Source organism: Platalea leucorodia, assembly GCF_965183815.1.
Source record: "Platalea leucorodia genome assembly, chromosome: 3".
Classification (NCBI taxonomy): Eukaryota; Metazoa; Chordata; class Aves; order Pelecaniformes; family Threskiornithidae; genus Platalea; species Platalea leucorodia.
In genome coordinates, this window is record NC_138825.1 from 48291471 (window position 1) to 48316123 (window position 24653).

Sequence of the window (24653 nt, forward strand, 5' to 3'; positions counted from 1 at the left end):
GTTAAAAAAACCCCAAACCCAAAAAAATGCTTTCGAAATGTGTATGGTTGAGTACATATGGGCTTCATCTGTCGTATTGCTCTACTGTGGAAGTTGAAGCAGCTGGTGTAAGTCCAAACTTTGCAAAATTTTGAATGTTGCTTGTCTGTTGCGTGCCTAGAGTTGTTAACGAATGTTTACAATAAATTGCAGGTATCGGTATTTTTAGCAGCACGCTCTTTGTAAGAAAAGGCGGTGTTCAGTATTTTCTCGTTGTATCTTTGATAAAATGCCAGTCTGCATGGAAACCTGGCTGGGAGGGAAGCCGTGTTTTGCACACTTAGAAACCAGTACAAATTTCCAATCGTTTGCCTTGAATGAAGGGTGAGTTCAGTCATTGGCTTCCCTGGGCCTTAAACTCGCATTAAATAGCTACCAGCCTGAACGCAGTTGGTACGTCCTGAATCGGGCGAGTTTGATCATTTCAGTCTCGTGGCTTCTGACAGCCAGGGTGGGAGGACGATGGGGTCAGTAACGAGGCTGCTGGTCACTGGTCCGTAATGGGCAAGGACAGCGACGACTGTGTTTAGAAAAATAAGACTCTGGCAGATCTGTGAAGCGCGTGGACATCTGCTTTTGTGCTTTTGGACCTGCCGTGCGTGGAGGTGGAGCGCTGCTGCCTTTTCCGTGTCAGTTGTATTGTTAAGAGCTGAAAATAAACGCGTGTGAACGCAGACGGGGTGGTGGTGGTGGTGCTTCCCAGCGCCCCTCGGCCCGCTGGGCTCTGGGCGTGCCTGGAGCCGCCTGCGGGCCGAGCCCGAGGTGCGGGCAGCGGCTGCGGCTCCCGCCGGGGCGCGGCTCGGCGCTTTGTTCGCCGGAGCGGGGGCCGTGCGCGGCCCCGGCGCCCGGCTGCGAGCGGGCGTGCGCGCCGCCCCGGCGCCGGCGGGACGAGGGTCTTTCGTGGCGGGGAGGGCCACGCTCCGCCCTCGCCCGGCCGCCGCGGCGGGAGCGGGACACGGCCCCCGCGGCGCCGCCCGGCGCGCAGCTGGCTCGGCGCCTCCGCGCAGCGGCGGGGCGGCTGCGAGCGCGCTCCTGCCGGCTCCGCCGAGTGCGCCCCCCGCCCCCCGTACACCCCTCCTGCGGGGGCTGCTGGTTCACAAACGTAGCTCGTCCCCGGCTGACGTTCCCGGAGACGGGAGCCTGGCGGCGGAGCAGCCCAGCCCTGCCGGGTGCCAGCTCCCGCCCCGCTCGGCGGCGGCGGCGCTCGGCGCTCAGCACCGCGGGGGGATGCTGCCCCTCCGCGCCGCGCTCCTGCCCAAGCGCTACCGCGGCGGCTCGGCTCCGCGCTCGCGGCCGGGCCGCGCGGCCGCCCGAGCGGCGGCGGCAGGAGGAGGAGGGCGCGGCGGCGGCAGCGGCGGCGGCGGCGGCGGGGCCCCGGCATTGGGCCCGCGCGGCGGCGGCGTTGGCGGCGGCGGCGGCGGGCCGGGGCGGGTGCCGGTCCGGCGGCGCGGGCCGGGGTCGCCGCGGGCTGCCCGGAGGGGGGCGGAGCAGGAGCTGCGCGAGCCGCCGCGCTCGTGCGCGAGCTGGCCGGTAGGGGCCGTTGCCACCCCCCGCAGGGGGAGGGGGGGCGGAGCCGGGCGCGGCGCGAGGCCGGGTCGCGCGGCGGCGGCGCTGCTCCTCGCCCAGCCGGCGGCGGCCCCCGCGGCGGTCATGGCGGCCGTCCTGTCCCCGCGGCTCTGCGACAGCGACCCGGCCACGCCCGGCGCCCAGTCCTTGAAGGTGAGAGCGGGGCTGCGGGCCCGGCGCGGCGGCGCAACAGCCGCCTCGGCGGGAGGCCTCGCCCGGCCCCCCCGCGCGGGCGTCGCGACCTCTCCGCCCCGGGCTCGCCTCAGGCCTCCCAGGGGAGGCGGGCGGCGGCAGGCGGCCTCCCGCGCCCCGGGCCGAACTTCGGGTGAGGGTCCGGGGCTGGGGGGGGCGGGGGGCGAGGCCCCGCCGGGTGCCCCCGGGCCGTCCTCCTTCCTAAAAGTCCTTAGGCGCCTTCCCGGGTGCGGCGCGGCAGCGGCCAGCGTCGCAGCCAGCAAAGTTTGGGTCTAGTCTCGGGCTCTTCTGCCTAGGCCTGCTGGGTTGCACCCGCTCTTCCCAGGCACTGCTTGGGCTTGCGGCACCAAGTACTTGCTGCCGTTTCCGCACCCACGCCGGGGTGCAGATTGGCAGTTACTTTTTGAAAGACATCTTGGTAATTCAGGCTTTCCGATTATATAATAAAGGATCGTTGCGTAGAGCTTATAATTGATAGACGTGCCAGGAAGTCGTAGTGTAACCTTATTTCGTAAGGACTAACAGGCGTTTTACAGAAACTTGCGTTTTCAAGGGAAGAAGGGGCTTTTTTGGGAAAGCCACAAGGCTGTCCTTAATTATTATGTTTGCTGCAGTAACAGCGGTTGAACTACAGTGCGTCTTAGATTGCAATGCAAATGTTTTCAGTTTTCCTGCAAAGTCCTATCCAACAAACTGTCTCATTTTGTAGAGTGTTTTAGTCTGTGAGCCTGTGTGATTGAATTTGCTGAACTTCTCAGCAAATAAGAAAGCAAAGATAGAAATAGAGGACTTTCATCTCTCCTGTGGTATGGGAGCTCATACTTTTTAATGATACCGGATTTAATAAAAGAAAATTTCAAAGGAAAAGGAGAAACTGATACAAGGCACTTCCTCTTAACTGTCAGGCTGAGATCTGTCTTTTAAAAATGTTTTGAAGTCTCATGATAGCTTTGGTATGGCAAAGCATGGCTTTGGCCCTGCTCATGTTTTTGTCTAGTAGTTGAAAAGGTTTGGAGTGCATTAATGTTCTGTGTAGGAAGTAAGGAAGAACTGCTGATGAGACATAGCTGTGTCACAAGATACTCTAGTGTGTTATTGTTTGCGTTTGGGACTGCTAGTTGATTTGCCTAATTAAGTTTATACAGGGTATTCTCGGCAATACTAGGAAATAGTGTCATTAGTAGTACTAGTGGAGATGCTACTTAGCTGATTCTTTAAGTATAGCTGCATTAAGGAAGAACAGTTTCATTAAATTTTGCTTTTAAGTTTTTGTTCTAATTGCATGAAAGATATTCTTACTACTCCACAAGAAAGAAAAAAATTGTAAAAAACATGAAATAAACCAAAAATACAGGAGACAAATATTTTTTTTCCCCTGTGGCCTGTCTTGATTATAGTACTGTGAAATGTTACATAATAAAAGTAATGCATTCTCATTTGCTGGAATCTTTTTTAATGATATTCCAAGTGATGTGATATGTAAAACATACTAGAATGAAAATTATTAGGTCTACCTTAGCTAATGTCTGTTCTTGTCATTATTTAATACATAAGTATAATTGTGGGCTTGATCCATTTATTTCTGACAGGTTAATTCTTCTTTCTTAAACTTTTCACAAAAGTTATGAAACCTGATTCTTTCATGCTACTCCTCTGAAAGAGCTATCTTGTTCTTGCCTGTACTACGGGTGGCAATAGCTGATTCGCTTGAACACTTCTACCTTCTGTTTCTCAATTAATAATCATGCAAGGGTGATCACTAAACGCTTTGAGAGTTGTTGACAATGAGCACTAGGTAGGAGCTGTATAGCATTATTAGACAACAAAGCAGTGAAAAGCACAAGAACGACAGTGGAATCATTGGTCTGCCAGATTTTACAGAACTCTTAGGTTTTTAAAATTTTTTTTCTTCACCCTTTATTCCCTTTCTTTATATAGATCTTATGAGATCTGAATAGTGACACCTGTAAGTTAACTTCTAAGTGTTCCCTTGTAATAACTTTGTTCTTGAAGATGAAATTTGTCTTCTGTATCTGTTGCGATACAACTTCAGTTTTTCTCTTTTTTTTTCCCCCACAAAAGACAAGTCTTTGCTACTTGCTGTAATCATACCTTTTTGTAAACTGTGTATCATTCCTTTTATTTTAACTGTATGTCCATAAACTCCTGTGTTGCTTTTGGTCATATTTCCCTTGATTTTGTAAGCATCAGCTCTCAGCAAGGGCTTGGTGTGTTTGCTCTGCGCTTGCTGTTGCTTTTGAGAGCTAGCCTGATTAAGTGAATTAGTCTTGTCCCTGACTGTCACCAGTGAGGGAGGTTTCATGGACCTACAGCTGTCTGGTTGTGCTGATGCCATAGGTAGTTTACATCAAGAACAATGAACTTGGTGGTCAGAGCCACAGCTCTGTCTATTCAGTGCTCCACCTATGCAACAGGTGAGAAACTACCCAATTCTCCTTCTGTGCCACTATGTGTCATGCAGCTAGTTTAGAGCAAAGAATAATTTGCTACGTAAACTGTCCTATGAGTTGTTTGTAAAGAGTGTTATTAACTAGCTCAGTAGTTCAGGTATATTTAAACTGTGGATTGCCTTGAAATGTTTTTTGATGTTTTACATTATCTGCTGAATACTCTTACTTTTTTTAATATTTATCTTCATTTTTGTTTCAGGATGACACAGAAGAAAATTCCAATGACGGCAGCCAGCCATCCAAAAGACGGCGTATGGGCTCAGGGGACAGTTCTCGGAGCTGTGAAACTTCTAGTCAGGACCTTGGGTAATGCTATTTTTTACAGTTCCTGCTTTTTTATTGCTAGTCTTACTGTATTGTTCACTGTGCTTAAGTATTAGCTCTTCTTTCTTTGCTTGTATATTTTTCATATATTTTCTGAATGGAGGCAATGTCCTAGGAGTAGCTAGCTGTCTTTTTCTCTCAGCATATTTTAAGACATTTTATTTTAAAATGACATAAAATGTGCTGCATCTAATTTATAATCCAGAAGCACAGCTTACATGTTTTTAAAATATGACATATTTTTTGAGTGAATTTTGACACTGTAGTCCCTACTTTTCCTGCTGTCCTATCACTATCATGGATATCCCTTTCTTCACGTTCTGTCCTTCAGCATATTGACGAATGCTGGTGTGGAGAAATATCTGTCAAGTGGGGTGTAACAAAGTGACATTGAAATGGGTTAGCAGGGTGCAGTGTTCTAAAGTGCTTGTCCAATTTCATAGATGTTGTTCATTGACATAAATAGGAATTATTGAATTTCTAGAAATGTAAGTATCCCTCTTAAGGATTTTTTGATTTGTTCTAACATTGTTCTTATATTTAGATACAGCTATTTTCCTGCTGAAAACTTGATAGAATACAAGTGGCCACCAGATGAAACAGGAGAATACTATATGCTTCAGGAGCAAGTCAGTGAATATTTGGGTGTGACTTCCTTTAAAAGAAAATATCCAGGTATTTATTTTTAAAGTTTTCCTTCTAAAAATCTTGGTCTTCCTACAGTTTGGATGTAGTCTGTGTCTCTTTGGCTATAGCATGAGCCAACTGATTAAAAAAAGACCCTGGCAAAAGCAGATCTGAATTATGTATGTTGTGCTTTTTATTTTTTGTTACTGGCATATTGAAAATGTATCCTATGATTTTCGAAGTAATTTAAGACTTTTTGCTATTGCCACTGAAAATCTGTAAACAAGTCTGATTTGGGGTTAGATCAGCTAGTACCTTTTGAAAACTGGCCTCATTTTTAAGTATTTTGTTGGTGATTTCTTACTATATATGTGGCAACATTTCTACATTGTGGAGGAATTTTAAAAAATGAATTGGAGAAGTTCTAGAATATGAGCCTTCATTATTCAGAATTGTCAAATCTGGTTCTTCTGTCATGGAATTTATTTTTAAAAGGCATATTAAAAGAAAAAAAGAATGTACATTCAGTGCTTGATAGCCTTTTCTGCATCTGAGCTCATATGTCAAGTTTCTTCAGTATTTCTGTAAATTATAACTACAGGCAGGGTACTCAGAAAAACTGACCATGTCCCTACAGTGTATATTAAATTTAAAATTAATTTATAAAATTATTGTGTTCGTAGGAATAGTAGTATAATACAGATTCTCACTGCCTGGAAATAAAATTGTCAAAAAGCTTTGACACTGTTTATGGGGAAATTTGAGTAACTACGCACATTTTTATTGCTGTTTCTTGTTTTCTTTGGAGATTTAGAAAGACGAGATCTATCTCACAAGGAGAAACTCTACCTCAGAGAACTAAATGTTATCACAGAGACTCAGTGCACCCTAGGTAAGAAAACAAATTGTTAGGTTCCTTGTTACAGTATTAAAAATGTGATACTCTGAAAATGTGATTCAGATTGGTAGAGAATTGCATCACTCTCAACTGAAAAACGTAAATTCTGAAATGAAAACTGGTTTATTATTAATTTGTGTAAATTAGCCATGAGGTATCAGTATTCCAGATTTATTATGAAAAAATAAATCTGTTCTAACTACTTAGCAAAATCCCTTCTATGATGTAAATGAACTTTTACAACATTTTTGTCCTTCTAGAAAAGAGAACACCATAATTTTTCAAATTAAAGAGTACATCAGTCTTGTTTTGCTGAGTTAGTTGAAACTCAGCAAGCATTAGTGTATCTTTATATGGTTCAGCTTATATGTTAGAAGTTAGAAGGCTGTGTATTAAAGCACTTCAATGTACTTGAAATGGAATGATGTCACTGATGCAGCTTACATTGAAAGAGCTTGAAGTACCTTTTTCTTCCTCTGCTAATACATGTGACTTGAAGCATGTTAGAGATTAAATGATGCCTGTCGCATTTTTTTCTGTATATCGTGGGTTTGTGCAAATGTAATGTCCATTTATATACTAGCAGTCTTTGGTATACCACCTTTATTTCTCACCTGCCAGCTCCCTTGATTTTTTTTTTTTTTTTTAAACTTAAATATGCGGGAGAGAACAGTATCTAATTTTTATCAGTAGAAGCAAAATGCTGTATTCTGCCTCATATATCCAGTAGAGATGTGTGCTGAGTTAACTACTCCTGGTTTTTAAGGTTATATTTATAATCAGTGGTAGTAACATAAGTCAACCCACATTCTGTTGTCAATGTTTGGAGATTAGTTGTGTTGAAACCTTTAAAGGAGGAGTTCTGCATTGTAGCTGCAAACTGAGGCATTCTGACTTCTGAACTTCAAATGCTTTAATTGGGAGTCAGGAGTCTGTGTGCAGTTTGCTGCTCTGAATTGCCCTCGCAGTAATTCTTCCTTGATTTGTATGGAGAGATTATGTAAACCTCATAATTCAGTTAAGGTTCTGCAAGGTAATGAAACTAACGCTTCGCCAATATTGGAAACTGAAACTAAGAGTTCCCGCTTAGAACAAAGGTTCTGCCCCACAGGGGAGTTTAGTACGTGGCTGAGTCAACGTGAAGGGGTCTGTGGCTGTGAGCAAGAAAAGAGCGAGCCTTGCCTCCTTGGGTGGAAGCAAACTCCTGATCAGCCTTGAAAGCTAAAGAGGACAAGTTCACTCCTCCTTGAGAGAGAAGCGTTGTGCACAGCAGGTTGTTGTCTTCAGCCGCTCAAAAACTTGAGTTGATCATTGTGGGGTATAAATAACCTACAGTTAGTTTTGCCAGATAGCATCATTATTGCTTTTATCTATTTTAGGTCTAACAGCTTTGCGTAGTGATGAAGTAATTGATCTTATGATTAAAGAATACCCTGCCAAACATGCTGAGTATTCTGTTATACTGCAAGAGAAAGAACGTCAGCGAATAACAGATCATTATAAAGAGTACTCAGTAAGTAACTAGCATATAAGTGAACCAGATCTGTAACATGTGGAGCATAAGAAAAGGCTGTTTTCTTACAACAAACATACAAACATACAAACTAATAGTGAAATGTATGTGAATTAATAAAATTGTTTTTATTCCAGCAAATGCAACAGCAGAACACACAGAAAGTAGAAGCCAGTAAAGTTCCAGAATATATAAAAAAAGCTGCCAAGAAGGCTGCAGAATTCAACAGCAATTTAAACCGAGAGCGGATGGAAGAAAGAAGAGCCTATTTTGATTTACAGACACATGTAGGCAGATTTAAGTTTCTTACCAATGTCAATCGGGAGCGCCTTGCTTGTTTTAGTGAAATTGGTTTTGGTACCATTTTAACTATTTTATTATCAAGGGTTTTGATTCGTCTTGTTTCAGTCATGTAGGGACTTAAACAGTTTTGCTGTTAAATGGGCAATACTGCTAAAAATAATAATCTCAAATATATTGAATGTGAAAACTTTTAACTTGAACACATTTGTCTCAGGAAGCTTTAAAGATTTCAGTGTTACTTTGTTGTCATGTCTTTAATCTGCTGGTTGTAGCATAAAACTAAGAGGGATGTGTAGGTTACTAAGAAGCTTCTGTTGCTATTGTATCTGTTCATATAAATGGCTAATTCTTTTTTGGAACACCTCCAAAATTTTGCCTGAACAATACACAGAGTAAAAAAGTAAAGTATTTCTCCTCTAAGAGAGTGCTGTCTGTCAGTGTTATGCCCTTGTTTTTGTTAGGTGTTACATTATTTTTGTATTAGGTATATTTCATGCTTCTGTGCCTGGTTTAAAAAAAAAAAAAATGAGCTGGCATTTTGAAGCAGGACTGTTCTGCTTGTGTAAAGAGAGTAAGGCAAAAATTTTCTCTATGCAAATTATTACATGGCAGTCTATTATGGAAAGTTTACCCATGTTAGAGACAAGACAGTGGATAACTAGTTTTATATCTTTCTAAGGGAAAGAAGGCTTCTGTCTAAGATTCTCCTTTCCATATATTGATGGTATTAATGGGATTTTTTTATAGCACAGTCTGGTTTCAGAATTAGATGGACATGTTCTTGCTACCCTCTACAACTATGGACCAACAATGATAATTCATGCTAAAAATGTCAGTCACAAAAGTTAATGTTTACTATTTCAGTTGTTAGATTTTAATTTTTAAATTATTTTACATAAAACACTGTTAGAAGTAGTCTTACCTAATATTCATTCAGTTCACTAGATACTTAGTGATCGGACTTAATCCATAATACTATTTTGTGAGTGGGATCTCTTACCATTTCAATGAATTGGATTTCCCATGGGAGAGCTCAGGTAGCTGTTCCAACTCACTAAAATTGCCTAGTTAAAAAATGTTGGGGGGGGTAGACGGTGAGAAAGGCTCAAAAGTTTGTATGTGAAACACAAATGTCATTGTTTTGTATTAAACAATACAGATTATCCAGGTGCCTCAAGGAAAATACAAAATCTTACCTACAGAGAGAACAAAGGTTAGTCCTTATCCAGTGGCTCTCATACCCGGCCAGTTCCAGGAGTACTACAAAAGGTATTTAAAAAGCGTCCTAACTTCCAGTTCTGTTGCACTGATCTATTTGCTCTACATCTCGCAGATGGAAAATGCTTTAGTGTGTTTACTGTAAGGTTTTGAATTAATTTTATGCTTGAGACACTTGCTAGTCTAATAGATGCATAGCACGAGAGCTTTTGTCAACAAAACAGCACTGGCTGGAAGAGTACTGTCTCCACTGATGTATTGCAGTGCCTGGGATTTGGCCTGCTCAGATATTTACTGTGGTAAAAGGAGACATTGATTTCACTCCTGACACCCTCATGTGTTTACTTACCATCTGCCTCTGCATGTGTGCTAAGATTAATGTTGCTATATCAGAATGTTGTAATGCTGGCTTGTGATCACATGTTTTCCGTGTGACAGTCTTACTGTTCTTTCTTAAATTTTAGCAAGTTTTTAATTTAAAAAACAAATTGGTGGGTCTTGTGGGCTAAGTTTAATGTTGGATTTGTAAGTGAGAGAGAAAGGTATCGCTCGTTGGATATTTATATTTCATGAAAAATGTGTACTTAACTGTCTACACAAATTTAAGACTTTACTAGTGGCATGCTCCCATTTGACAAATACATACTGATTTGAAAATTGTTGTCTAAGTCTTACCATCGGTACAACAGAGGTGGTACTCATCCTGTACGTGCATGGTTTTCTTTAGAGAAGCTCTTTATCTGCATATGCCTTGCTCGTTCCAGTGTGTGTGCATACAGCCCGCCTCAAATCTGCATGTTACAGGACGTTCTTGAAGGATTTCAATTTTATTAAATTAATGGAATTAAAAATACTAGATATCTTGTTTATTTTGCACTTATAAGCTGCAAGTGAAACTGCTTATCCTTCTTAATGACGGACACAGCCTTTCAAAATATGCATCAAAATAATATCCTACTCCTTACAATGCTTATCCTTAATAGTAACAGGACATTCACTTTTTTCTTAGTGTTTAAGGTGAAAAAAAAAAAGGGGGTGGATTACACACGTTAAGCTGTATCTGGCTATAGGCAATGTGATTAGATCTTCACAATCTTCTGAAATTATATTTTTATATGCATTTTTGTTCTCCTTCAATAATCAAGCAACTCAGACATATAGCCATATTCTTTACTTTGCTTTGGACCCTAGCTGTTCGTGTGCCCTGGGTTAGAATTGTTGTGCATGTGCTGCATGGGCACTGTACGTTTATAAACAAAGTGTATAGTCTGTTGGGCATGGTAATGTGGATTGCTTAAAAATTTTTAGGGGTTCGTGGCCTCTTGTGACTAAGTAGGTCTAGAACATTGCAAATAATACTCCTCCTGTGTTCCACGAATATCTGCTATACAAAGAAGACAAGTACTAGATGGTATCACACTTGGGAGGAGAAATTAGTATGTTCTCTGTGTTTTCAGAACTGCATGTTTTTATGTGCCTTCCTGAAAACAGGGAGTTTTTCTTACTCTTTCTCATTGAAGTCCTTGTATGCTGTGTGACTTAATATTTATGCGTAAAGTACACATGAATTGATTTAATGAATTTCTTTATTTTTTTAACTTTAGATACTCTCCAGATGAACTTCGTTACTTGCCATTAAACACAGCTCTTTATGAACCTCCTTTGGATCCAGAGCTGCCTGCGTTGGACAGTGATGGAGATTCAGATGATGCAGAGGAAGGGCGAGGTGATGAAAAACGGAAACCCAAAGGCAATTCGGTGAGACAAATTGAAAGTATTCTTCAACAAAAAAATCCTTTTCCTTCACTTTTGTTAGTTTCAGTAGTTTCCTAGTAGAATCTTTAACATTTGCAAAATGGAGGAGAATCATAAACTAGAAGTGTACTCCCTTTCTTAGTACTTCTCTTTATTTTATAACATTACTCTCCAGCTTTCCATTTTGATCAATTTTTAAAATAAATCAAACAAATATTTGGAATTTCAAGCCCTTTATTCCTTCTTTTTAAAGAAATCTTGAAGAATCTTCCCAACCGCAGCTCTTCATTATGCCCTTTTCCCGAAGGGGGAGTTGCTAGCATTTCTGAGGGGAACGAATGCTGTAGCTAGTTCAGGTCACAGCATATTTTGCTATTTAAGTCCCACAGAATCTGTCACTAAAGCAAAGGTATTGATAGCCTGATAACTTTTTCTTGTGATGTAGAAGCAGGAAGTGCTCAATACAGAAACAGTTACTTTATTCCAATTTAAAGAGAAGGTAAAAAGCACTGGGTTTTTTTTGCTTTACAGTACATCTTTAAAAAGATGTTTACGTCTCTCTGTTTATGCAAACACATAACTGTTACTGGAAGTTAAGGGAAACTTTCACATACCTACCTTGATAGTGTTTTAAGTGTTCAAGAGCAGCTGAGCTTCAGATGAGCTGTCTGAGTACAACTGAACCATTGGTATACTGGTTTAGTTAGTGTGTTGGGTGACAACCATGTTACAGAAGTTTAACCCTAATTTTAAGAGAAATAGCATGTAAAATCACAGGTGCATTTAAGAGTTTCTAGTTCAATTGATGAACATGTTAGATGGTGGGTATATATAATGCTAAATTTTGCCATATAAATATTTATTTTGTTTAAATATTCATAAGCTACTCAGAACTGAAGAAGAAAGGAAGGGGTCAGCTTGTAGGCTAACCAGGGAGAGACAGCTGTTAATATACCCTTTCTGCTTGCATTTTTTGGAGAAAAAGAAATCGTATAAACTTAGCGTGCTAAATGTCTACTCAAAATTTTGGTTTAATCACACTCCAGCTTTTTTACAGTTGGTCTTTAGCCATTTCTTCCCAGTTCCCTTTTCCACTGACTTCCATTCCCCTTAATGGTAAAGAAAAGTAACTGGACTGAGCAGACTATCCTTTCATTTTTCACAGAATTTTGGAAGTCTTTTTGGTGACAGAATGCAGAAGTGAAAATGTCCTTGTGTTGGAAAAGTGTAGGGAAAATTTAAAGTGAGATTCCTGTGAAGTGGGTTTGGCTATGGGAGCAGGGGTTCTTTGCTAGTCATTGGGGCATATTGTTGGGGAAAAATACCCGTTGAACACAAAGGTGGGCGTTTGTCTGGCCTCTTCCTGAGTTTTGGGCTGCCTGCCATTCATCAGATCTCCCTGGTGAGTCCTGCACTATGCTTTATGCTTTTTCCTTTTTCTCCTCCCCATTGTTGGAGTCAGGTACCAATTTTTCTCTTCTGTAGTGTTTTAATGGGCCTGTCCTAAATAACCCTTCCCCTAAATAAGGGTGAAACGTACCATTTCTTGTTGCCACATAGTTTGCTTTGCTTTTGTGTTATACTCCTCCCTTTGCACTGTGTCTCTTTTGTCTGTTTTGATTTTAGGCTCTGGGGCACAGGGTGATTACTGTTACGTTTGTACAGAGTGCCTTTTACTGTAGGGCACCACTGTTATTCGGCCTTTTGGTTTTTGTTGTAATAAATGTGATTAATCACATTGCTTTCTTCTGGAGCTTTTTGGAGGCTGTTATTAACACTTTTCTGAGAAAAATCTTGTGCTGCTGCTCTTAATTATGCTTAGTTTGATCTCTCACCCTCTTTGAACCTCTTCCCCTCTTTCTTGCCTCCTCATTCCTCAAAAAAAATGCTTTAACCGCAGCATAAATTCTGTTGTTTAGTTCTGTATTAAATATTGAAATGTGTTTTGCCTTTGATGGCATTCTTCTGCTGCAATCCAAATGAAATATTTAGATTGCTCCTGGTGAAAATAGTAGATGAGGGTGGCAGAAAAAAACCTTCACATGTTTAATTCAAGGCAACACTATTTGGTAGTACACTTCAAATGCATGGCAAGGGCACTTTTAATTTTTTGCTGGCCCTTTACTTTATAAACAACATCTTGTGTATAGTGGATTTCTTGCTGACTTTTAAAGGAAAATGGTTCAAAGAATTACACTGTTGCGCTCCCCACTCTGGTATCAAAACCAACTGGAAAACATGACTGCTATTCCTGATGCCAGTCTCTTTGCATGAGAAATAATGGATAATGAAGGTTATGAGCAAAAGTGTTCTAGATTGTGATGTACCCCATGCTTTTGCAGAAGGAAAGATGTATCCTTCTCTTACCTTAGTTGGCTCTAAGGGGCATAGGAAAGACTTGTCTGTCTATCCAAAAAATAAAAAATATAGCTATGGTATTTTTATTATAGGACAATTCGTCTGGCAATGTATCTGAAGGTGATTGCGCCACAGACAACCAGGAGGATTCTTTTCAGGGAAGACAAAAAGCAAGAGACAAAAGTGCTACTCCAAGAAAAGATGGTTCCAAACGTTCTGTATTATCCAAATCAGTTCCTGGGTACAAGGTAGAAGAAAAAAGCCCCTGACTGAATTCTTTACTGACCAGCCTCTCCCTGAAATATTTGTTTTTTTCAATAATATGGAACTTCTGCTTGCTGTACTTCACTAGCTGCTCTCCTGTTGTGTGCTCCATCTGTTTGCTTCCTTACTTCCTTTTTGCTTTTATTTCATGTGGGGCTTTCCTTTATCCTAGCTATACAGTGGCCTCTGTTTCTGTTAACTTCTCAGATTCCCAGGCAGTAACGTCAGAAAAATCCGTTGTGGAGTTAACGTTGGAACTCTGCATCTTTCTGTCTGCCTTAACATAGCAGTCAGAATTACTTGCCAGTTCAAAACTAGCATTCAGTATCCATTATTTTTTTTCTACTGTTTAGTATGGCAGCATAACAAGAGATCAGCGCTGTAAAGTGCAGCTACGTGGCTGAACATATTGTTATGACGTTCATTTTAAATAGTCTTTCATCCTGAGATGTTACGACGTATAGGATGGAAGGCAAGAAGCTTACTACAGTTGTATAGGCAACACTATGTAACCACTTTAACAGTATATGGAAAATAGCTTTTTATGTAGTTCATACCATGTAGAAACGTTTATGGGCAATATGCTTTTATCCAAGCTAAAAACTTGGTGAGAATGTTAAGACATTTCAGCTGGCAAGCAGTGATTGCCAAACCTAAGACCCAAATCATCAGTATTACTGTATAATAATTTCAAAAACTGAGAAGAAAATGAGATTAAGATAAAAATACTTTTCAGAAGAAATGGGAATTGACATGCATTATTTATGTGTTAGTATTCTGCATACTAAGAGAGGATCTGAGTATAATGTAACACTTTTAAAGCACATTATTGCCTAGTCCTGTTCCACTGAAAGGAATGAGAATTTTCCGTTGACTTATGTGGGAGCAGGAATAGACCCATAAAGAGGGAAAACACTACATTAAGATGGGGTTTAGTATTTAGCAATCAGGAATGCTCGTTAAGAGAGGTTATGGAAAAAGGAACGTTGTTGTCAGTGACAAGATCGTACATACTGAGAAACTGTCTCAGCAAAGGTGAGCTGTTGATGGCTTGCATTTTATATTCGTAAATATTTACTCTCTGTATTTACCAAGTTAGCAGTAAATAAACTATAACTTATGTGAAGAAGCTAATTTCCAGCAAGAATTGGACAGCTTTGATAAATTTTCTCTACATACAGTATCTGTACAGGTTCGTAACAGATAGCAAGCTCCAGCTGTGTTTTCTCTTTTCAGGAACTTACTAAGAAATATGCAAACTGGAGATTTAGACTGTGGTACCATATGTATATTTTTTTATATGTAACTTTGCAAATTGTTGTAGACACAGAATGCATACCAGTATTCCCATGAACATGAAATCCAAAGATGGAGCTTGAAATTTTTTTTAGCTTTGTTTAACTTGACATTAGAGATTGTGTGCAGCTGGTTTACAGAAGTTTCACTTTGCTGTGCGACGCCTGAGTGTTTAATTAGTCCAATCTATTTAATGGCCTTGTGAATGCATAGAGGGAGGACTGATGGAGCAGAACTTTTTTGCAAAGTTCTGCACTTCTAGTTGTGGAAGAATAGTGGTAGTCTACAGCATTGCATTTTGAAAATGGATTCCCGTAGCAATTACTTAATGGTTTGAAAATCACCGATTGTGTTAGTAACAAGGTCTTACTGTAAACTCACAGTGCCACATCTTTGCGATGTCAGCGTACCCTGCCTGCATCGGCCATCAGGCTGTTGATAAGTCAAAGGTGGTGATGTTGTGTTGTGAGGGTGAGAGGATTGGCTTTCCTGTTTGTGGGAACGTTTAAATGCTTTCAGTAAACCCAATTACATGAGCTGTTTTAACTGGTAAGACAGAAAGATTCTTGTTTGTTAGTCTATAAAGACACCAGATAACGATATACCATATGTGCCTAAATGTTAAGGCACTTTGAGCTGAAGGCTTAAGTGATTTAAAATGTTGTCCCTGTGAATTCTAAATCTTTGTAATACTTTTGTTCTGTATCGTTCTCTAATATTTGACTATTTTTGTAGGACAGTAATCTTTTGGTTACGTGTAGTTAAAATTGAAGGATAATTGCTACGGCATCAACATGCAAATGTATAGTTATAGCCACATTATGAGTATTACAGGATTCACACATTTCCACTGAGTTATTTTTAAGTAAAAGAAATAGTGTGTTTTATATGGAGCCATTTTTATTGTCAGTTCTTTAACAAAGAACAGTTAGCATGTGTTTTACATTTTGTCATGTTACAAGTAGTAAGTCTTTGTTGCTGCAGGACTGGCTACTACAATTGCACACACAGGGTACTGTTAAAAGTACAGGAGATTTTTTGCACATAAAACTGAAATGTATTGAGAAACTATATTTTAAAACACTTCTGTTTCAGGTCACTGTATATGAAAATGGAACACTGTGCATTCAGAATAGGACCTTATAAAAATGGTATAGTTAGAATGCCTGCTTTGAGAGCTGCAGCACAGCAGCGTGGAAGTGAGAACTTACAGAGCAGGCAGTCATCGTTTTGACCCTGCATTCATTTTCTCTCCCTTCCTCATCCCAGTAAGATGAGGACGTAGAAAGCAAAATTTACTCTAAGCAGATGGGATATTGTGATTTCCCGTTTGGATTTGATAGACTTTTTTTCATAGCATTTCTAAAAGCCATTTATGGTGGTAGAACTTGAACTGATTTGAAATGTGAATAGTCTTGCATTTTTTTTTTTTAAATTTTTGTAAAAATACTTCCATACTCTTGGAACTTTATTAATAATAGGCTGTGATTCTCACCCCCCCCAACACGCACGATTTCTAATGAACACAATTTAGTGAAGTAAGAATAGATGGAAGCATTGTTAATAAATGCATCTATAGCAGTGTCTAACTTTAGAACTATGTGTATCAGAGTGTTAACTGCACATACCCTAACGCAGGTACAGTGACCGAAAAGCAGCTTGCTTTAGCTTTGCTGGAGTACAAGGGAGTGTGCTGCTGTACATTAAGGGCAGTAAGCCACAAATCCGTAACAAACTAGAAGTCTGATTAGAAAAGTGCACTTGCTATTCTAGAAAGGCTTGGTTTACGTAGAAATAGATAAAAACACAATAAAGAAAATTAGAATGTAGCCTAAACAACGGAAGGGTAGATGCTGCAACACTGACGAGGTTTAAGCATGTGCCACTTTTGTTGGGAGGAGCAGGGTATAAAGGTATACATGTAGGACACATAGAGTAGTTAACAGTAAAAGAGTTTATGTGTGGTTTTGCTTCCATTATATTTATTGTTTTGTAGAGACGTTTGTGAATGTTAGACTTCTTTTATTGTTTTATTATATTTATGTATAAAACAGGTTGACTGCTTTTTTAAAATAAATAAGCAAAAAAAAGTCTGTATAAATGCCTCTGTCATCTTTTGAAGGAAGTTACCTACAAGCATCTGGTATGGTGTTTTGTTTTCTTAAATAAAACTCTTCAGACCAGACAATTTGAAGCAGACTGTAGCCATGTTTTAACTTCAAAAGCAGATTGAAAACTTCAGAAAACTTAAAGCAATGCGTCCTGACTACTTAAAAATGAGTCAAGATATTAATTATCTTGCTAGGTGCTAGAAAAAACTAGCTGGGGAAATAGGCACACTTAGAGATCTAAGTTGTGTTGCAAAAGATCTCGGTAATTTTTTTATATGTGTGTGTGTGTGTGTGTATATATACATATACATATATATACACACACACACATATAGTTCTGTTTTCACTTTTATTTATTTTAAAATTGAACTTCATTCTTCTCCCCATGTGGCTGGTAGTTGACTGGGACTTTTCTTACTCACTGGCAAGCCATTCAGTTCCGCTGAAAACAGGATATGCCTTGAACTCCCTCTGCTAGCTGCGTCTTTGCAGCAACATTATTTTTTTTTTTTAAACCCTGGCACTAGTCGATCTAACATCAGTGAGTACTATATTAATTTTAAACCGCATTTCTCACTAATTTCATTATGCAGAGGTCAAAGCTCAACAACAGAACTACTGAAGTGTTTCTGAAATTGATAATGCCTTACTTCTTCCTCGGTTCTCATCGGGAGAAAACCCTTGGGCTGGGACACAGAATGCGTCCGCAGATGTTACTCATTGTAACAGCCTGCTGTTTCTCTTTTACCTTTTAAATGGATCTCATGGACCCAAATACACTCCGGATGATCACGTAGAAAGATGATGAATGTAAAACTGTAGTTCAGTGCGAGGGTGTGTATTTCTTACAGCGATTATGACTGCATACAAGAATGAATGGTAAAGCAGATAGCCACGTACAGCATAGCTAACCAGATGTTTTGAAACTAAAGATATAAAAATCAAGTTTAGTTCTTTTGTAATTACTTTTCTATATTTAGGGGTCGTGCAAATGGAAAATTGTATTTAATTTCTTCCATAAACAGGAAATCTGCATGGAGATTCATAAAGAAGTATTCTATATTGGTATAAAAGTAAAATTTTTAATGCTGTGTCACGTTTAATTGACATCGAGGGGAGTGTTAGCTGATGAATTCATAGGAAGAAGCAAGTACGTGCTTTTGCTCCAATTTGATTTACATATAACTCACTATGTGTGGCAAATGCAGAATTTTATGTAGTTAATCTACGACTTCTTTCAGTGTGGCTGCTTGTCAGTTATTGTCGTATGTTTTAAGGTTCACACATCATAACAGGTAGTTCATTAATTTTAAGAGTTAAGGAGTTATATGACATTTCCTTTTAAACCTGTAAATTCTTCTGGGATGAATTTATAGCCCTCTTCTACCCTTCCAGCCAAAGGTCATTCCAAATGCTATATGTGGAATTTGTCTGAAGGGTAAGGAGTCCAACAAGAAAGGAAAAGCTGAAGCTCTTATACATTGCTCCCAGTGTGACAACAGTGGTAAGTATCCGCATACACTAAGTGGACTCCTAAGGGAGTTTGTTTGACAGATCTTATCGTGGAAATGTTTCGTGTACTGCACCTGTGTACCAACAGTTCGGTCGCCTTTTCTGTCCTTTGTTAAGACTCCATCTCTATTTAATGCTACATGTACCGGCACGTTCAGTGCACTGGGGGATCTCGCCTGGAGGTGAGCTAAGCTTCAGCTTCTGTAAAAGCAAACAGTCTAACTAATTTTAAATTTCATTTCAGACATAAAAGTGATAATATTGGTTTTAATCTAGGCCACCCTTCTTGCCTTGACATGACCCCGGAGCTTGTTGCTATGATTAAGACTTACCCTTGGCAATGTATGGAGTGTAAAACGTGCATTGTATGTGGGCAGCCGCACCACGAAGAAGAAATGATGTTCTGTGATGTATGTGACCGTGGTTATCACACTTTTTGTGTGGGGCTTGACGCTATCCCTTCAGGTAATAAAGTAAGAGTTAATTGTTCCCTTCCCACCTCCTCCGAGTCCTGGGCTTTCTCTGTCAGAATTAACGTACGCGTTGCTTTTGAAAGAATAGTTTAAAACAAGCGTGAAGGGTAGGAGTAAGCAATACTGTAGGAAAGCACTCGCGCTGTCGGACCCAATTTTTTTAATAAGCTTTATTTCTGTATATTTGGTTGTGCACAATTTAACCTGGCAATTCCTGTATAGGAAATATAATTGGCTTTTACAACAGAATCCGAACAGACTCACTCAGAATTAGGTGGTTTTTTTCCCATACCCACAGAAGACTGAGAATAACACTCTTCATAAAAGAAACCTGTAAAGAGGCTGTATTGCTGCATATTGCTGGAGTATAGCTTTCACATTAATAAAGTGTTTGTGCTATTATTTCAGTTTCTAAATTAAAAAGTACGCTCAATTTAGTATTTGTAAACACCTTTTTAAACCCCTCCCTTCCCATTTTTTTCTTAAACATCAAAGCTGGAAGTGAAGTACCTAGATGTCAGGCAGCCTGTACCTTTAAATTACCTGGTCACTCGTATCACCTGGCCAACTCAAGGCAGCGTAAAGAAAGCTTCAGGCAGATAAATCACTGGTAGTACTGTTGCTTTTCGTGTAATGCTAAACCCACGGTGCGTTGGTTCATGAATAAGTATTCAGTGGCTGCAAGTTCTGCAGTGACAGCGTTCCCTGTAACTACGGAACTTTAAATATACTGCACGCTCCCATTTTGGGAAGCCCGGGCGCTAGCTGTTGCTTCAGTACAGGTTCTGTGCCCAATTTAAGTTTCAGGCTGACCTAAGGACAGAATTTAAACAAAATAGATTATATGCCTACAAAACTATAAAATTACCAAAGCAGCCTTTATGATTCCAGCTGTTGTAATATAAACAGTTAAATGCTTCTGCTCTTTGCTCAACCCTTTATTGTTCCCTCAGTAAATGAGTTTTAGTACAAGGTCTGGTGATGAACCCCTGCCAGCGGTTTAGTCCGTGCCGCCTGCCTGCGCTGAAATAACCGACACCGGCGTGGGGAACGGGACCCCAGACCTGTGGCAGCAGAGCAACATTCCCCAGCTGCCATTCCTTTCTGCTCCGAGTAACTGCCCGTGCCCTCGGACTGTGGTCGTGCGCGTGAAAATATAACTCGCAAACTCAAACATAGTTTGCTTTCTATACCTTTTAGAAAAGATGCTTACATTTTAAAGCAAAGCACTGGTTGTTTACATTAAAGGAAGTACTGCAAATAGATGAGCACCTATTAGAATGGTGAAAGGTGTGTAACTAGCTGAGTAAGTAACAAAGGTAGTTTCCCAATAATTGATAACTTTCTTTTCTTAGGTCGCTGGATTTGTGATTGTTGTCAGAAAGACCCTCCCGTACCCCGAAGAGGAGGAAGAAGGGGGAAAAACAGCAAGGAGGGCTAAAAAACCCAAAAAACTTGCTGTCCAAAACTTAACTGCACAGATTAAAGTGATACTTTGGTGCTATTTAACCAACCACTCTAAGGAACAATACCACTTTTTTTTTTTTCTTTTTACCAAATAAACTTTTAATTTTGGCTATATAATGATTTTTTTGTGATAAAAGTGACTAATCATATCCTGTCAGATGTCTAGATAGAGATAGACAAGCCAAATTCCCACTTAAAAAGAGAAGGCTTTCAGTAATGAAATTTAAATTGTACATGCACCGTTTGTATAAAATTATAGTAACGTACTTGTTTATTTCAGTGCACTCATCAGTAAGCTCTGTGAAAAGAAAATTACAGAGCAATTTAAATATACACTATTTGCATAGCAACTGGTTATTTTGAAAGACTCAACCAAAGCAAAAAATACTCCTGGAAAAACTAACTTTCAAGGAAGAGTGGGCATGACCTGACCTTCTTACAATGTACTGCAAATTCCTTTCAGTAGAAATTTTCTTTGCAAGCTAATGACTTATTCATGAAGATGTACTAAAAAAAAAAAAAAAAAAATCGATCACAAAAAGCTATAAAGGGAGGTGTAAGAAAACACCTCTCAAGTTCAAGATGCTGTATGCTGCGTTGTTTTTAAGGAGGAGTGAAAATGTCGTATTGACAAGTAACAACAGGTGAAGAGGCTTCCTCTCCCTGCAGTAACAGTGAAGACGTAACATGGGCTCGATTCAGGTCATGGATGTGCAGAGGTGATGAGTGACTGGACAGACCTCTGCTTGACAGACAGCTGGCTTGATGTAGAGCACAAGCAGTCAAAATACAGATCATCTGTCCCCTTAGGGGACTGATCGGTTTTTCCTTCCTTCACCCTAGGCTCCTCAGCTCGAATAAAAAGCCATGGCTAATTAGTTCTACTGGAGATCCTTGCTCAGAAAAGGAGTACATTTTCTTTTTAAATACGCTCTAAACTGAGAGGGGGCACTGAAGTGCAGCAGTTTGTTATTTTACTTTTCTTCATAAAAAAAATGATAGAATATACTGAATTGGAGCTGATTTTTCCTAAGCACCTGTTTAAAGTGAATTTAACTAGATCCCAACTGTACATTCATTTTTAAGCCCTGATCTCTAAAGAACACTGCAAATACTGTGCTCGCTGCTCATTTTACATATGGGGAGGATTTACAATATAAAATTAAATATGGCTTTTTCCCCCACTTCCTTTCTGGTTTAGGAAAAGTAACCTGAATACCTCTTCAGGAAACATAACAAAGAGTATTAAATATTATAGCAAGTCATTCATGTTCAATTTCACAGGCTGAAGTGTGATTTAGTCCAGTGTGTATCAATTTAAAAAAGAATTTCAAGTATTAATTTCAAGATTCCAATAAGTATAGTCCAGAAAACAGATTCCTCATCCTGAGATTCATCTTCTGTAGACTGTGAGTATTTCTGGTTTGCCTCCATCTCCTCGGGGTTGTAAGAAGCCTCGCCAAACGGATACTGTACAACTGTTCGATCATAGTATACTTTCATTTCAAACTCGCTCTCCAGGTGAGAGGGATGACCGTAAATCCCTATGCCCACTGGGCGGCGGAAGTGGGCGGGTACGTGGACAACGTCCTGGCCACAAGTTACGGACTGTAACTCGTATTCGTCAAAGCTGGGGTGAAGCGTCATATCAGATACATACAAGTCTGCGTCGCCTTTTAAACTCCGCATCTGAAGTACTATCTTGCCCTCGTGATTTAGTCTCAAATAGCTGTAGTTTCCTGCTCCAATCTGACCTTGAACAACGTGAAGAAGAATCCATTCTTCAGGTACATCCTCTTCCTCAAAGGTATTTACCACAAACAGTACTTGAGCTGCCACAAATATTACCAGGACTCTTCTCCAGCGTGCTGCCATGGTCTTAAGTTATATTCAGGCTCTTCCTGTGTCCTGTGCACTGCCTTGTGAATAGGAAACATAATTCAGATCTTAGCATATTCCATTCCTGGAAGGAATTGATTTTTTGTTGTTGTTTTTTAAATTTGGTAATTTTAGAAATCCACTCTAGTCCATACAAAGTTAAGCAACTTCAATTAAGTATGTTCATTAACTTGTCTTCTTTTTTGACAGTAACAAAAACTGTTGCTAAGATTCAGAGCTCTGCAGGATTGAAATGGCTTGAATTTCTTAAGGAAGTTAAACAGAAATTAGTCAAGTGGGTGTTCTTTCATCCAGAACCGACACAAAGACTTTAGTTTTATTCTACCTGTGTACACGCCAAATTTGACAGATACCCAGAAGAGACGAAATCCAATAACGATTTTAGCTTCAGTTTAAAAAAAACAGAGTTAAAAAAGAAGGCTTTCGCATGCTTGAAGAAGCTTAACTTTGTATCAGGTATTTAGGGCATCCTGTTTGTTCTCCTGTCCTCTCATCTTAACTTCAGAGACAGTAAAGGTGCAAATCTGGATGTACGCATGAAGCAGTATGCATTCTGACTTGCACTGGGAATGGAGTTAGAAATAAAAACATATTATCATCTAGTGAGATAATACATTCATTTATGATTCTGCTGTGTGGATTGCTTCTAGGACTAAACTTGGCATATTTTCCCTGAAAATTTACTTTCCTAAAGATTTTCTTACCGTACAAATGCTCAGCTCTTTACAGCATTTCCTACAAACCAGAAGGCTGAAGTTACCGGGGCAAGGGGGAGATGGAAAGGACTGCTGCAAGACTAAGGCTCTTACACGCCTTCTCTCCCTGTTGCACGCTCGGAGTCAGGCAGCCTGAGCGTGCCTGCAGCACTCCAGCCCCTTGAACAGCTGCGCTAAGTGTGTGCGTACAAAGGAGCAAGCTCTGAACCTTGCTGAAGGCTTCCAAAGCATACAGCTGACTGAATTTGACATGCAAATCACAGTCAAGTATAGGAGCCACAAGTATATGCACTTTCATGTTTCAGATGAAGATTTTCATTCTCTCATTCCTTCCACAAGGACACTACAATTATCTTAAACATGACAGCTACCAGTCAGTTGTTTTGTACCCTGCTAGCGTTACTTCCACTGAGATGTCACTTAAACCTTAGAGGTTTTACAGTTAAACAGATCTAGGGGAAAAATGTACAAATATTTCTGCGGTTCCAAGTTTTATGCCCCAGAGGCCTCTATTCCGCAAGGCCACAATTCTGCAAAGGCAGCACAAAAGTAGGAAGCAGAGCATTCACAGAACCGGCCAGACTGACAAAACCCTCTGAACAGCGACAGAAAAAAATGGTCTTCTGCCTGTTGTCTCCCTGCACCAGCGAACCGACTCTACCACTTTTAAATCGAAGCGGTGATGAAATGTCCGAGCGGAGGAACAGGAAAAACCCCACATCCGAGCAGAAAACGATGAAGTTACCTAGGGGCAAACGAAAGCGTTCCGGCGCTGGAGCAGCCCTCGGAAGGAGCGGCGACTTCAGGAGACCTTGGACAGAGCCACCAGCGCCTCTGCCCGCCCCCGCCAACTCCCGCCTCCCCCGCGGGCGCGACAGCCGCCGGCGGCGACGGCCGGCTCCCAGGGACGCGGAGCGACTCCGCCGCCCGCTCCCGCCGGCCCCGGGCCCCGCCGCCCGCACAGCGGGAGGGGAGGGGCGGGGCGGGGCGGCGGTTCCGGCCTCACCCCGCCGAGGGAGGGCCGGGCTCACCTCCGACCTGCCACGGGGCTCCGGCAACGGCGAGGCCACGGCCAAGGCGAGCAGAGCAGCAGGCTTCGTGGACGTGCGGCAGCGCAGCGCGGCGCGGCCGGGGTTGCCGCGGGCAAGCCCCGCCCCAGGGCGGGCTGAGGCGGGCCCGGGCGGGCCCCGGGGCAGCGCAGCGGCCGAGGGGAGGCGGGCGGGCGCGGAGGCCGCCCCGGAGGAGCCGGCAGGCAGGGCACAGCGCCGCGCCGCGCCGCCCGCCTCGCCGCTCCCCCTGCACGCCCCGGGAGCCGGGCCCGGCCCGGCCCAGCGGCTGGCGCCGGGCGGCTGCCGGCGGCGGCGCGGGGGGGGGGGGTGTGGAGGGGCGGAGGCCTCCGCGCCGCCCCCCTCGCAGCCGAGCGCGGCGCGCGCCACTCACCGCCGTTACCGCCGAGCTCTCCCGCCGCCGCCCCGCCCCTGCCCCGCCCCCTCCCCGGGGCGTGGCGGCGCGCGGCCGCGCCCCCCCCGCTATCGCGAGAGCGGGCGTCGGGGGCGGTGCCGTCGTCATGGCAACGCGGAGCACAGCGCAGGCGCCCCGCCCCGCCTCACCGCCGGGGCTCTTCGGGCCCGCGCCTCCCCCGCCGCGGCGG

General features: G+C 41.9%; 2 protein-coding genes across 10 annotated transcripts; one reads left to right on the top strand and one right to left on the bottom strand.

The window, feature by feature from the left end:
* Nucleotides 1-1266: 1266 nt before the first annotated feature.
* Nucleotides 1267-20390, top strand: PHF10 (PHD finger protein 10; the record flags this gene model as incomplete). 4 transcript variants are annotated; one of them, XM_082305325.1, is made up of 12 exons in its annotated part: nucleotides 1627-1758; nucleotides 4468-4574; nucleotides 5137-5267; nucleotides 6028-6111; nucleotides 7497-7630; nucleotides 7768-7917; nucleotides 9093-9202; nucleotides 10756-10909; nucleotides 13357-13512; nucleotides 18331-18439; nucleotides 18724-18912; nucleotides 20276-20390. In XM_082305325.1, 12 exons carry the CDS (start codon nucleotides 1690-1692, stop codon nucleotides 20359-20361), a joined length of 1479 nt encoding a protein of 492 aa, XP_082161451.1. In that variant the 3' UTR covers nucleotides 20362-20390. The 4 variants fall into 4 exon arrangements, with proteins under 4 accessions (XP_082161450.1, XP_082161451.1, XP_082161452.1 ...); XM_082305326.1 differs by having other exon boundaries at nucleotides 6034-6111; XM_082305327.1 differs by lacking the exon at nucleotides 1627-1758 and adding an exon at nucleotides 1967-4232.
* Nucleotides 20391-21693: 1303 nt separating this feature from the next.
* LOC309587278 (UPF0669 protein C6orf120 homolog) lies at nucleotides 21694-24465 on the bottom strand. 6 transcript variants are annotated; one of them, XM_082305332.1, is made up of 3 exons: nucleotides 23748-24004; nucleotides 22612-22849; nucleotides 21694-22306 (listed from the first exon to the last, which is right to left on the bottom strand). In XM_082305332.1, the coding sequence occupies exon 3, from the start codon at nucleotides 22260-22262 to the stop codon at nucleotides 21705-21707; it is 558 nt and encodes a 185-aa protein (XP_082161458.1). In that variant the 5' UTR covers nucleotides 22263-22306; nucleotides 22612-22849; nucleotides 23748-24004; the 3' UTR covers nucleotides 21694-21704. The 6 variants fall into 6 exon arrangements, with proteins under 6 accessions (XP_082161458.1, XP_082161460.1, XP_082161461.1 ...); XM_082305334.1 differs by lacking the exons at nucleotides 22612-22849; nucleotides 23748-24004 and adding an exon at nucleotides 24443-24465; XM_082305335.1 differs by lacking the exons at nucleotides 22612-22849; nucleotides 23748-24004 and adding an exon at nucleotides 24034-24133 and having other exon boundaries at nucleotides 21694-22302.
* Between the last annotated feature and the right edge of the window lie 188 nt (nucleotides 24466-24653).